Raw genomic sequence first — 13,415 nt, forward strand, 5'->3', positions numbered from 1 at the left:
CTTAGGTCCACCGCGATGGGACTCAAATATGGCCTACTTAAATTCCTGTTTATCAGTGCCGTTCTAATTTTATTTAAAAAATTTAAAACTGTGATGTAGGGTAGGCGTGGGTGTAGACTCAATATTTTTTTTTTATTTTACGTTGTGAATAAATGTTGGGAGTTATTAAAATTGTTATAAAAACATATTATTATAATAAAAATAGATAAGTTTTAATAATTATTTATTAACACAAACATCCGATACGCTACTGAAGTAGGTAAGTCAAATTGACGTATCTAAATTCTTTGACATCTAATCTTTGGCAAGTAGTAAATAAAAGCAAAAATGCAAGAAAAAATATATAATTAGTTAATTTAAGTGAATTTCATAAATGATCGGTTTAGTACACGTATGTATATTATATAGTCACTTACTAGCGAAAAGTTGTTCCATTATTTTACTCGATTTTTGCCGAGATCTACCGCACGCTACACAACCAACTAATTTAGAGTCTTTTTCGATAAATCGCGATAGTGTCACTTAAGTTCTGCCACAATTTCCATCTAGATTTACTACCTTTATTCAACTATCAGTAGTATAATAAATAATAAATAACATAAAATAAGCTCCGTAAAGACTCACAAATCCACAAAATTTCAAATCAAATTCAAATGTGTCAAATGAAGTCCCCCGAGTCCTTTTTTCGCCCACCATGCATGAATACATGGATAGCATTATGCTCCTTCCTTAGTCTTCTTATTCAAAGCATGTAATAATGTATCGTGATAGGAATAGAAATCCTAGTTTAAAAAAAAATGTTTTATTAATTTAAAACTTAAATTTAACATTATTGAACATTGTACAGGGTGTGTCAGAACCATACCAAAGTTATATTTTTTTCTTATAGAACACACTATATTTTATTTAATTTTTGGATTCTTGGACATAAAATAAGGTATTTATTATAAGGGTTTAATATGTTTAAATGCTTTGGTTTATCAGATATTTAAAGATATTTAAATGCTATAATAAAAAAGTTTGTCAACGCCCTGTACATAACTTTTCAGAGTTAATTATTGTGCCTGACTTTGAAGCAAGAGAAATAAACTTTACTAAAGAACGTTATTACTTCTTTAAATGTATACAGGGGTATCAAAAATTGCAGGGCTATTCTAAATATTTATTTTACATAAAAACTTCGTTATTTCAAATACAACACTATGTATACTTTAAAACAAGTCGAAGCAGATTTAAATGCTCTTTGAAACTATATTAGGGTTTCCTATACCTATCTGGCTCAGATCTTGAATAAAAAGCGATTTTTCAATAAAATGGCGATCAAGATGGCTGGTGTCGCCATGGCGATTTGCTAGTGACATTTAGTAGCTATTTTAAAAGTCGACATTACTTGATAGACTTTATTTAAATTTATAACAGTTTACTTTTATTTAATTTACTTACAATATTTTAATAAATTTAAGTATTAATTATTTTTATCAAGAAAAATAAAGAAGCAGTTTTTTGATTTACATATATTACGATGACTTGTAAATCTGTTGGATTTTCTATAAAAGAACCAATTAAGGCAAATTCATTTTCTTCACTTCCAACTACAGGTTTCTGTCTAATAGGTTTTTCACATACCACACTATCAAATCTGTGAAATAGGAAAAGTAGTATTTCAAAAAAACTCTTGTTAAGAAAATTTCTAATTGGATATCTTTGAGCATAAAAACCCTTCAGGCCAACAAGCAATTGTCCTCCCAAAATAAAATCACTAGTAACATATCTATTCCTTCCGCCAGCAGATACTGCTCCATTTTTATTCATAAAATAATAAATACTTACTTATTAACCTTATTGTAGGTAAATTAATTAGAAATAACCTGTTATAAATTTAAATAAAGTCCATAAATTAATGTCGATTTTGAAAATAGCTACTGTCACTAGAAAATTGCCATGGCGACATCAGCCATCTTATTACATAGCATGCTTATTTAAATATCTCAAAAACCAAAGCTATTAAACATATTTTAAAACCCTTATAATAAATGCCTTATTTTATGTCAGCGAATCCAAAAATGAAATAAAATACCGGATGTTCCATAAGAAAAAATATAACTTTGGTATGGATCTTAGTTCTGACATACCCTGTACATTTTAAAATATTTTTAAATTATGCACATTGCCTTCCCACATATACCCATAAAATATTTTGTTTCTACATCTTTCCGTTTTCGTATAATCCACCGAGGCGAATGAGGTGCGCCACCCTGTATATGTTGACGCATTCCCGATTACAATTTAGTAAATAAAAAAGTAAAAAAAAAACAAATAATAATTTATTTTTTAAATAAATAACACTTAAATATTATAAATATTATAAACTAATAGTTGCTTAAAGCTTTAAACCGGGAACTGGTGGTTTTCCTTCTTCGGGATTTACCCTTAGGACTTCCTCAGGAATATCGAAACTCCTACCATAGGACGAATGTCCGACATGTCCAACTGGCTCGTGAGACTCGGAATGAGTCTGAGAATGGGTGTAGATCGGCTTCGAAACGACCTCGTACGTTGTTTTCTTCTCCTGGTGGGTCAGGGCTTTGATTCCTATGATTCCTGATATCAGGAGCGATATAAGACCGGTGATTAAAGCTTTACCTGCTATGGCAGTGATTCCACCTAAAAGGAGAGAAAATATAGTAAGATAAAAACACACTGTGAGGTCGCGATTAAATTCCTTCAAAAATTCATATTCTTGTAAAATGATATTGAATATTTTATTTTGGTAAAATACACTGGTACTAAAAAAAATTTACACCTCTATGGCGGATTCATCTCTTCAATAAAAAAAGAAACAAAATATTGATCTACCGAAGAAAATAGTGAAGTAACGTGAGTTTTTTTGTCAGTCTTCTAATACGGATGAATAATGTATTGAATGATTTGGACTGATAGAAACCAATCGATTTAACAATTGTTGTCATTTGCCCTCTTTTTTTTGCTTACATTTTTTGTATTCAAGTTTTTTCTATATATTTCAATATTTTTCTAGATTTGAATATGGTATTACCCACTATCTTCCATTGAATTTGCAGTGAACATCAATTATACTAATAAGCTATATATTATACAATAGGCTACGTGAGCTGAGCAATCAATTGGGGAAGATGGCAGAATTTCAAACCTAATTTATTCACAAAGTAATTTTCTGTATTTTTGCCTAATTTTCAGAAAAAAATACCATAATAATTTTAATATATTTTTTCAATATTATTACCCTTTATCTGAACTACAGTTGTACTTTTATGGCAAAAGTCATCGATTGTATGAAAATTATCTATTTATTTTGTCTTTTGTTTTACAAAAAATCAGCAATATATCGAAATATCGCCATCTATACTGGATGCGTTTCAAAAATGGCTCACACCTATAACTTTTTTTTGGTATGTTACTATATGACATTAAATTAGGGTTGATTGACGTATTCAGTTGTTTTCGGTCACTTCCTGTTTCGCCGGAAATGACTATAACTTTTGATTTTTAAATGGCACCCTCGGTGTTTTTTTACTTCATTATTAGAAAAAGACATTCTCTGAATGGAATGATGTATCATAAGTCAACCTTTGACATTCTTGCTTAAAACAAAATCGTATTTTAAATTTCAATCTGGTGTGCCATGCTTGTGTTAAAAACACTAATTTTTATTCAAGGAGCCTTGGAAAAGTAGATTTTATCGTCTAATGTTTTTCGTGTTTTGTCCGGGCCGGTTAAAATATGGCCAAATCGTATTTTGAATCATATCTATTTCTTTTCAAATTGAACGAAAGTGGCTCATTAGCATATTCGGAAAAGGCATTTTTTACGAATAATTTGGTACCATACACTTGGTATTTCGAGTTAAATTGTCGTTACAGTTATGGCCATTGTACTCTAAATTAAATTTTAAAATGTTACTTTGTTTAATTAAAAATGTCAGAAGTTGACATATGCTATGTCATTCTATTCACAATGTCATTTTCTATAGAACCACGTAAAGAAATATCAAGGGTGTCATTTAAAAATCAAAATTTATAGACATTTCCGGTGAAACAGGAAGTGAACGAAAAGAATTGAATACCTAAATCAGTCCTAAATTATATCATATACTAAAATTCCAAATCTGTTTTTTTTTTTTGAAAAAATAAAAAGTTACAGGGGTGACTTTTAAGACGCACCCGGTTTAGCGTCTGTATTGAAATAATATATCACATGGTTTATATATATACTCATCATTGAAATACCCCAAAAGAATTATCACACCCTGTAAAGCATTTTACTAAAATAACAATTTAATTTTAGATTTTTTTACTATTTTCTTTTGTTTCAGATTCATCTCATGGAGGAATACGACTTGCAAACTTCGTAGGATTTCTGAAATAATATTCATATCATACTGGTTATTTAAATATAGCTATTATATAGTATCTGTTCCAAAATACTTCACAAATAGTCCAATATAATAAAGCTTACAGCAAATAATGACTTTACTTTCAGTAGTTAAACAAGTAACTTGTTATTCATAATGCAGTTGCAGGCGCTAAAAAATATAATTATGTCATCTACAAGATATACAGGGTGTCCCAGGCTGAGCGTGCATTAGAAGTTTCTAGAGAACCACAACATCTAGATCGGAGATTTTTTGCACATCATTGTTTTACAACGAGATCTATCGATTAAAAATATTTTCAATATGGCGGCACTTCCTGAAATACCGGAAGTTGACAACAACTTTCTTATTTTAAATGGGTGCCCCAATTTATTATTACATACTTAAATTCTCTGTAAAATTCTATGAATATTGATGTTAAACGCTCTATACTTAATATTAACCGTTTTTGAGAAAAAAAAAATATATTTAAAAATTTTCAACGAAAAATACTACCTGTTAAAAAAAATGGTATAGCTTAAAAGTCAAATTTAGTGATTACCGCAACCACTGTGACATAAAGAGAAGACTGTGGCTATCTGTTTCAAAAATTAAATTGTTCAAATGTCATTTAATAATGGCGGTAGCTGTCATGGAATTGATGATAATTAAAATATTATCATAAATATTTTTTTTCAAATGGAAACCCACTTTTTTTATTTCACTAATGGAAAGGTTTTCCAATTCGTTACTTTTTGAGTATGCATGTTCCTATACCTAAAATGAATCGTTTTTAAGTTATTTAAGATTTTTGATTTGAAAACGTATATTTTTCTTGGTTTTATCTACTTTCCTTTGATATTAAGTGTTAAACAGTCAGACAATGTATTTCCATCTGTCAGAAAACGAATTATTTGAATTTCCTATATAGTAAATACTGTCTTCTTAAGAGTTTAAAAAGTATATTTATAAAAATATATCTCGTATTTTCGCTCTTTAATGACATCTAATAGTTGATATTATTAATAATATACCGTATGATCGAAAAAAACAGCGCAAAGTTGGCTTGGAAATGATGATCGATAACATACTGCTTTTTGAACAAAGTGTCACAATATGACATAGCCAGATCTATTGTTTTACATCAGTTGGCATTTAAGGCCATAGGCTACTGGTTAAAATCAAGAAAAATGTACGCTTTAAAACTAAATCTAAAATATCTTAAAAACAACTTATTTTAGGTATAGGAACATGTATAGTCAAAAAGTAAGGAATTAGAAATTGCCTTTTCACTAGTGAAATAAAAAAAGTGAGTTTCCATTTGAAAAAAATGATTTATGATAATTTTTTAATCGCTCAATTCCATGACAGCTGCTGTCATTATTATATTACATTCTGAAAATTTCATTTTTGAAATAGATAGCCACTTGTCTTCTCTTAATGGCACAGTGACTGTGGTAATAACTAAATTTGACGTTTAGGCATATACAAATATTTTTGACAGGCAGTTTTTTTTGCCCAAAAATTTGAAATATTTTTTTTTTCAAAAACTGTTAATCTTAGGTATAGAGTGTTTGTTATCAAAATTCATGAAATTTTACAGAGAATTTAATTATGTAATAAAAAACGGGGGCACCCCTTTAAAATAAGACAGTTGCTGTCAGCTTCTGGTATTTCCGGAAGTGCCGCCATATTGAAAATAGTTTTAATCTATAGATCTCGTTGTGAAACAATGATGTACAAACAATCTCCGATCTAGATATTGTAGTTCTCCAGAAACTTCTAATGCACGCTCAGCCTGGGACACCCTGTATATAACTTATCAAGTAATTCACATTATCACAAAACTATAGAACATTGAATAAGTAAAATGGAAACTATTATGGTTGAAATTATTAGAGTTGGAGGTTGGAACCTCATATAAATAATAATAAAAATAAGGATATTCAATAAGTGCCCATTAACACTAAATGTTCAATAGAACGTAAGTGCTGCAATTCTTTTGGATTGCACTCATTTCATCGAACAGAATTTAATAATAATTGACCATTAAAAAACGAAAAACATTATAATAAAGCACTCTCAACAGAGCAACAATACAGTATTTAAAATTCAGTTATAATTTCTGAATTCTCATATATGATTACTTACACCTAAAAACCAACCAAAAGTATTAGTTAGATCTGTGAGACGTACGTTAACCAATATTTGTTTTTAAATAATATATTAATTTGTTTGAAAATCCATTGTTTATTGTTATCAACATTATTTTAAAGTTAATAGCCTCCATCTGATCATTTAGATTTAATTTTTTTAATTAAATTAATTTCATTTAGTATAATGGAGGAGCTCGCATGCGAAATTTTTAAATGGAACACACTCTATATTTTGCAAGCCTTAAAAGTGTAAAATTTAATATATATTATCTATCTAATAATAATCTATTTATGGAATCTTGATACTTTGTCAAATTTTCAAAGAACACTCATAATATTTTTTATATTGTTCGCTTGTTTCCTTAAAAAGAGAAAACTATTTAAATATTTGGAAAAGATGGCCAATTAATATGATTTCATTATTCGAGCTCAAGCTTTAATTGATTATTTGCATTTATTAAAAATAATTTACGTTAGTTAGAGTTATTATGTAACAATTAATACTACTGAAATTGTTAAAACTACCAATAATTCTATTATGCATTTAACACGGTTGTCTATTTTCCCTTTCATATATGTTGATAGAAAGTCTATTTTTGTTTACATTTCTTACTTTTAATATTTTAATTTTATATTATATTTTTTAAATTATACGTTCTTCTATTCAATAAGTTTTAAAAGTCACTAAGAAGTCACTCTCTTGGTTTAAATACGACTTATTTTGTACAAATACTTTGATTCTTACTTTATTGCACAAAATAATTAAATTGGAAACATAATAATATAGTCTCTAGTCTATACTCCAATTAAATAAAATTCTTGCCTAATATCAACATAATGATTTTAAAGATTTGATACAATTACCTGATTTTTCCCTTTCATTTGAAAATAGAAAGTCTAGTCTTATTTTATCTCTTAGATTTAAATATTTGGAATTTATATATTTTGTTTTTCTATTATATGATAATTTTTAAGGGTCACAAAGAAGTAATTTTCTTGATTTAAATCCAATGTTTCTTTGTTTATGTAGAAATATTTTTATTCTTATTTTATTGCACAAAATAACCAATATACAACATATATAGTCTAATCTATACGTAACATAAATAATTAAATTTCTTACCTAGGGCTAAAGCCATCAACATTCCTTTCATCATCGCACCCGCCGCCAAAATCATATGCCCATGACCTCCGCCTCCTCCTTTTTTACCTCCTCCTCCTCCACCACCTCCTTTTCCTCTCCCAGTCTCCACATTCTCGTTTTGGTTAAAAAAATTCAACTTAATCGAATGCGAGTTCAAAAACCCTGTAATCCTTTTCAACAGAAAAGCATCCAGCCTAGAACTAGGATCATTAGGAAAATCCCTCGCCAATTCAGCCACTATATCCGGTTGGCTTGACCTGGCTCCTGATTCCTCACGAACCAGCGATACTCCAGGTAGTAGGTTGATGGTGTCTTCTTCGTTTAACTTGTCCACCCAGGAAATAACGTCAAGTTTGAAGCAAGGGATTGAATACGAACTGGCGCACTCTTTCCACATGGATTTCTTAAAACTGCTCTTGTCCATAAACTTGAACTTCGGTGAGACATCGTCACAGAAAACTTGTAGTGACAAAGTACCAAGGACGAGGAGTACTAGTTTACACTGGGGCATATTTGAGATGCGATGTTTACGGATCGAGTGCAGCATGCAACTGGACACGCGTCTCATTTTATATGCGGCTGCTGCGTTTACGAGATATCGGTAAATAAAAAAATTGTAACATTCCGTTCAAGTGAAACTAAATTTATTATTTGTCGACGACGGCGGATTTAGATGTTATTATGGCGGTCGATAAAGGCGCAAATTGCAAAGGTTGGGAACTAGAACGTGTGTTGATGGTGTTCGTTTCGACGGGATGTAAGAGAATATGGCTGTGCAGGGCTGTATTGATCTTCGTTCTCACGTACGTATATTATCTTAACATAAATCATAACAAAATGTATCCAGCATGAAAGTCTTCTAAATATATTTTTATCACAGACATATACAGGGTTATCAGATACTTAAAAGTGCCATTCCTGCAGGCTTATAGCTACAGGAAGTAGTAAAATACTTTAAATGTAGGATTTGTAAGGTTTTCCTTAAACGCGGAAAAGTAAAATTAGAATAAACAAAAAACCTCTTTTTATGGGCCACCCTGTATATATTTTTTGTACACACAAAATGCATAGTGTGCGTTGAAGACTATAACAATAATGCACATAATTTTTTGCGTGGTAACGATTGCATTGCTTCAACCAAATTAGTTCAAAAACTGGTCACGCAAATATAGAAAATAAAAATTACAAGAGGAAAAACTTTCTGATTATTGATATTTTGAAAAAAATGCAAGTTCTAAAAAGCAAAATGCGTTTCTATGGTAATAGAATTTTGAATTCATTCTTTGATAGATGGCTTTTATTAATTTTGATTAACGTAATATTTTTGTTGTTAAAATATCACATTTTCCGATAACTATAATCACCCTTTCCGTAGCATTGAAATAAATAAAATTTGAACCTACTTCTGTCAATAACAATCTCTCAAAGAATGAAAACAACATTATATTACCACAGAAAATTCAACATTATTTTCATGTTTTTTTATAATTTTCTCTAAAACGGTATGGAAATCTGGAGAAGTATAAACGGCATTAAACCATTTTAGAACAAGCAATAACATTTTTTACGAAGAATGCATTTTACTCAAAATATCAATAATTAAAAAGTTTTTTCTCTTGTAAAGACATTCCGGGTACATACTGTATTTGAAATAGGAAGAAAGAGATATTTTACAATAACCTTAAGTATACAGGATGATTCATTAAAAAAGTGAAGTTAAATTTTTTCATAACCTTCTGATCGTCTTTTGTCTATTTTTATTTCACTTTCTAGCGGTTCAGGAGAAATCTGTCAATTTTACATTTAAAGTTATATTACCACCAGTAGGTATGCATGCAGGTATGACAATAAATATCTCTGAACACCCTGTACATATGCATATTCAACATAAAAAGCGAAATGTGAACGAATGGTTTGTCTATACACAGTTTGATTTCTTCTGACCAACTTGCAAATCTTTTTTTAACGATATGATGACATCATTAGCGTTTAAGAGAAAAGACACAAAAACAGAAATTACATAAATAGATTTTAAATGACATGATATATACATATCTAACAGTATATAATGACAAGTGTATCATATGAAATATGATACAAAAACGGCGTCAGCGATGGCTGTAAAGATTGCTGTCATTTTATAGGTAAATTTATACCGGGTGCGTCTCAAAAGTGGCTCACCTCTATAACTTATTTATTTTTTTAGATAAAAAAACGAGATTTGGTATGTTAGTATATGATATAAATTAGGATTGATTGGCGTATTCAATTGTTTTTGGTCACTTCCTGTTTCACCGGAAATGACTACAACTTTTGATTTTTAAATGGTACCCTCGGTATTTTTTACTTTATTCGATAGAAAATTACATTCTGAATAGAATGACATATCATATGTCAACTTTTGACATTCTCGCTTATTATAATAATTGTATTTTAAAATTCAATCTAGAGTGCCCTGGCTATGTTAAAAAAACTAATTCTTATCAATAATCAATAAGCCATGGAAAAATAGATTTCATGGTCTAATATTATTAGTGTCCTGGCCAGTAAGAAAATGCTCAAATCGTATTTTTAATCATATTTCAATTTTTTCAAATGGAGCGAGGGTGGCTCATTAGCATATTTAGAAAAAAAACATTTTTTACGAATAATTTCATACCACAAACTTGGTATTTTGAGTCAAATTTTCGTTACGAACCGCAAGTTATAATGTATAACCATATGCGAAAATGTCAAAAGTTGACAAATGATATGTCTTTCTATTCAGAGTGTTATTTTCTATCAAATGAAGTAAAAAAATACCGAGGGTGCCATTTAAAAATCAAAAGTTGTAGTCAATTCCGGTGACACAGGAAGTTACCGAAAACAATTGAATACGTCAATCAATCCTAAATTTATGTCATATACTAACACACCAAATCTCGTTTTTTTAACTGAAAAAATAAAAAAGTTATAGGGGTGAGCCACTTTTGAGACGCACCCTGTATATTTTTACTAAATGTAAAATTAAAGTGATATTATTAATATACGTAATGAATTTATTAAATTTTATAACCGTTTAACACTAAAATACATAAATATGAAAATTACTAATTATTGGTTTTATTTTAAATCTTTAAAACCATGTTCATTAAATAACAAATCTACACCTAATTATCACTTTTAAGTAATTTACATCGGTAGAAGAGAGAAGACGAGCGAAGAAAATAAAGTTAACGACCATATTAGGTATAGCCTCGAGACAAACGATTATCTTTATTGTACGCCAATCACGTACATTATCTAACATTAGGGTAAACCACAAGTTAAATAAATAGAAGAGCATTCATTGTTGTAGAAAGTGAAATGTTGAATAAAAGAGTTATTTGTTTAATTGTGTTTTATTGACTATACGTTACAAAGAGGATTTTTTAATTTACAATTATTATAATTTTATTTCATTGACTTGGCAAAGATTAATGTGATTATTAATGTTTATTAATAATTATTAATAATTACAAAATGAGTCTGTTATATAAGACCGTCTCTAATTACGTTTGAAGAGTAGAAATGACAAATTCAGAAAATTTCTCCATTAATTAGCATTATTATAATAAAATTATAAAAGACTGGAAAAGATTTCGTTTACATTGATATGGAATTTTTCAGACACAGTGATGGTGGCGTTTTTCTAAAAATGATATTATGTATATGAGAATTAGAAAAAAACTAGACCTTATAAGATAGAGATAAAAATGAAATATATAGAAACTTAAGAAAAAAAATATTCAACCAGTTTTGGAAACAGTAAACTTAGTGTTATAGTGTCATAATTTGTCATTTCACTATAACCGAAATGCAAAAAAGTTTTTCTTGAGAAGGATTTGTAAAATGCCACTGTGGTACAATACAAACGAGATCCTGTTTGGCCGCTTAATTATAATAATAAATAACGCTTTATTGTACAAAAAGCCAATATAGCTTCATCGACAAAGCCTTTACAAAAGAAACAAAAGCACAAAAAATATACAAATAATAAAAAAATAAAAAATATCAAACAATACAAATCATACAATTCAAAAAATTCACAGTCCTTTACAAAGATGCAACCGGGGGGGCATTGAAAATGATGAATAAAAACGTAAAAATATGATTAGTGTTAATATGAGTGTATTACATACATATGTTTAAATAACGAACTTAACAAAAAACAACAGATTTAAAGATTCACTGAAAAAGTAGTAATGTTAAAATTAAATAAAACATTATCAATAATAATTATGCGATCGCACCTATCCGTAAAACAAGCAAGCAAAAAAATGAATTCTTACGGAAAGTTACACTCTACGATATAATTTTTTAACTGTTAAAGGCAAACCCCATTTAAACACAAAACTTTTTAATACTTACTACTGTTTTTTATTTTTCATCTTTTTTTTATTTATTAAGAGCACTAATACTCTCTTTATAGGTTATTTTTTATTCTTTGAAGGATAATTGAGGAAGATATATTTCGTTATGATGTCACTAAATAAACCCTTTTATAAAATTTTATACTGTCTGGTTTATAATGTTATAATATTGCATTTTCGTACAGCAAACTTTCATTCCCTATTCTACTCCCTAAGGGTATAAATTTCATAAATTCGCTTTACCTTTGTGCCCATTTTTATGTGTATAATCCAGAGGTCACCAAGTTTTATATAAATTTTTACTAACTTTTCCCATTTGGTTGATGAATTTCAAAAATTTCTTCTAATTCTTTTTGTAGGATTTCATTCTTCTAGATCAAATACTAAGGAATTTTCATACAACAAACTGTTCCGAGATAATTTTACCCTCTAAGGGGATGAATTTCCTAAAATCGCTTTGTGTAGCTAATTCACTAATGTCGTTTAAACAAACCTTTGTGCTAATATTTATGTATGTAAAGCTGGCGGCATGAATTCACTCTAAAATATCTAAAAACGTAATATATAATCTAACTGACACATCACTGACAATGACAAATAATTTATTTCTGGAGGTATTGTGTGTAGGTGTTTTTCAGGCATGTTTTAGTATTTAGTCGTTTTACACAAAGAAATAGCCATTAAGCACTATAAAAATACTTCATAACAAATCTACACATATATACCTTTCATTTAAAAAAAAGAATCATCAAGATTGGTAATGCGGTTTCGGCGGGATGGATGCAACAAAAAAACCCTTTGAGCTTTTATATATGTATGGATTAATTATTTTTCCAACATATTTTACTTTGCAAATTTTTATAAATATTCAGACTCGCCAATATCGTACTCCACCGTGTCCAGCCTGTTTAGCCAAACATAGGCCGATTCCTCTTCGGCGGCGTCGTGACCCTGGCCGAAGGAAGAGTCTTGAAGACGCTCATCCGCGCATAGGAATAAGTTGACTGCGTAGCGTATTGCGTATTAATCGATTCTGAAACTTTCTATCTCGTGTATAACATGTTACGCAAGTTTATTATTTTAATCTCGATTTTAATAGATAAATGTGTGAAATGCCACCTGAATATCTTCCGCCATGACATGTTTTTACTTTTTTTTATGGTAAAGTGATCTGTATAAACTTTATTCAATAACGTATATTTTCCTCCATTTGTGATTTTTTAATTTTAAGCGAAAATTAAGTATAACGTTTTAGGAAAAAGAAACACTGTAATATTTAAAAGAATAAGAAGAAATTAGTCTTATTACCAATAAAAAGTAGTAGAGGTACAGGC

General features: G+C 29.3%; 1 protein-coding gene across 1 annotated transcript; it reads right to left on the reverse strand.

The window, feature by feature from the left end:
* Window positions 1-2,380: 2,380 nt before the first annotated feature.
* LOC115891699 lies at window positions 2,381-8,790 on the reverse strand. Its single transcript, XM_030912240.1, has 2 exons — window positions 7,670-8,790; window positions 2,381-2,664 (listed from the first exon to the last, which is right to left on the reverse strand). Exons 1-2 carry the CDS (start codon window positions 8,256-8,258, stop codon window positions 2,381-2,383), a joined length of 873 nt encoding a protein of 290 aa, XP_030768100.1. The 5' UTR covers window positions 8,259-8,790.
* Between the last annotated feature and the right edge of the window lie 4,625 nt (window positions 8,791-13,415).

Source organism: Sitophilus oryzae, unplaced genomic scaffold, assembly GCF_002938485.1.
Source record: "Sitophilus oryzae breed Bouriz unplaced genomic scaffold, Soryzae_2.0 scaffold_1190_pilon_pilon, whole genome shotgun sequence".
Lineage (NCBI taxonomy): Eukaryota > Metazoa > Arthropoda > Insecta > Coleoptera > Curculionidae > Sitophilus > Sitophilus oryzae.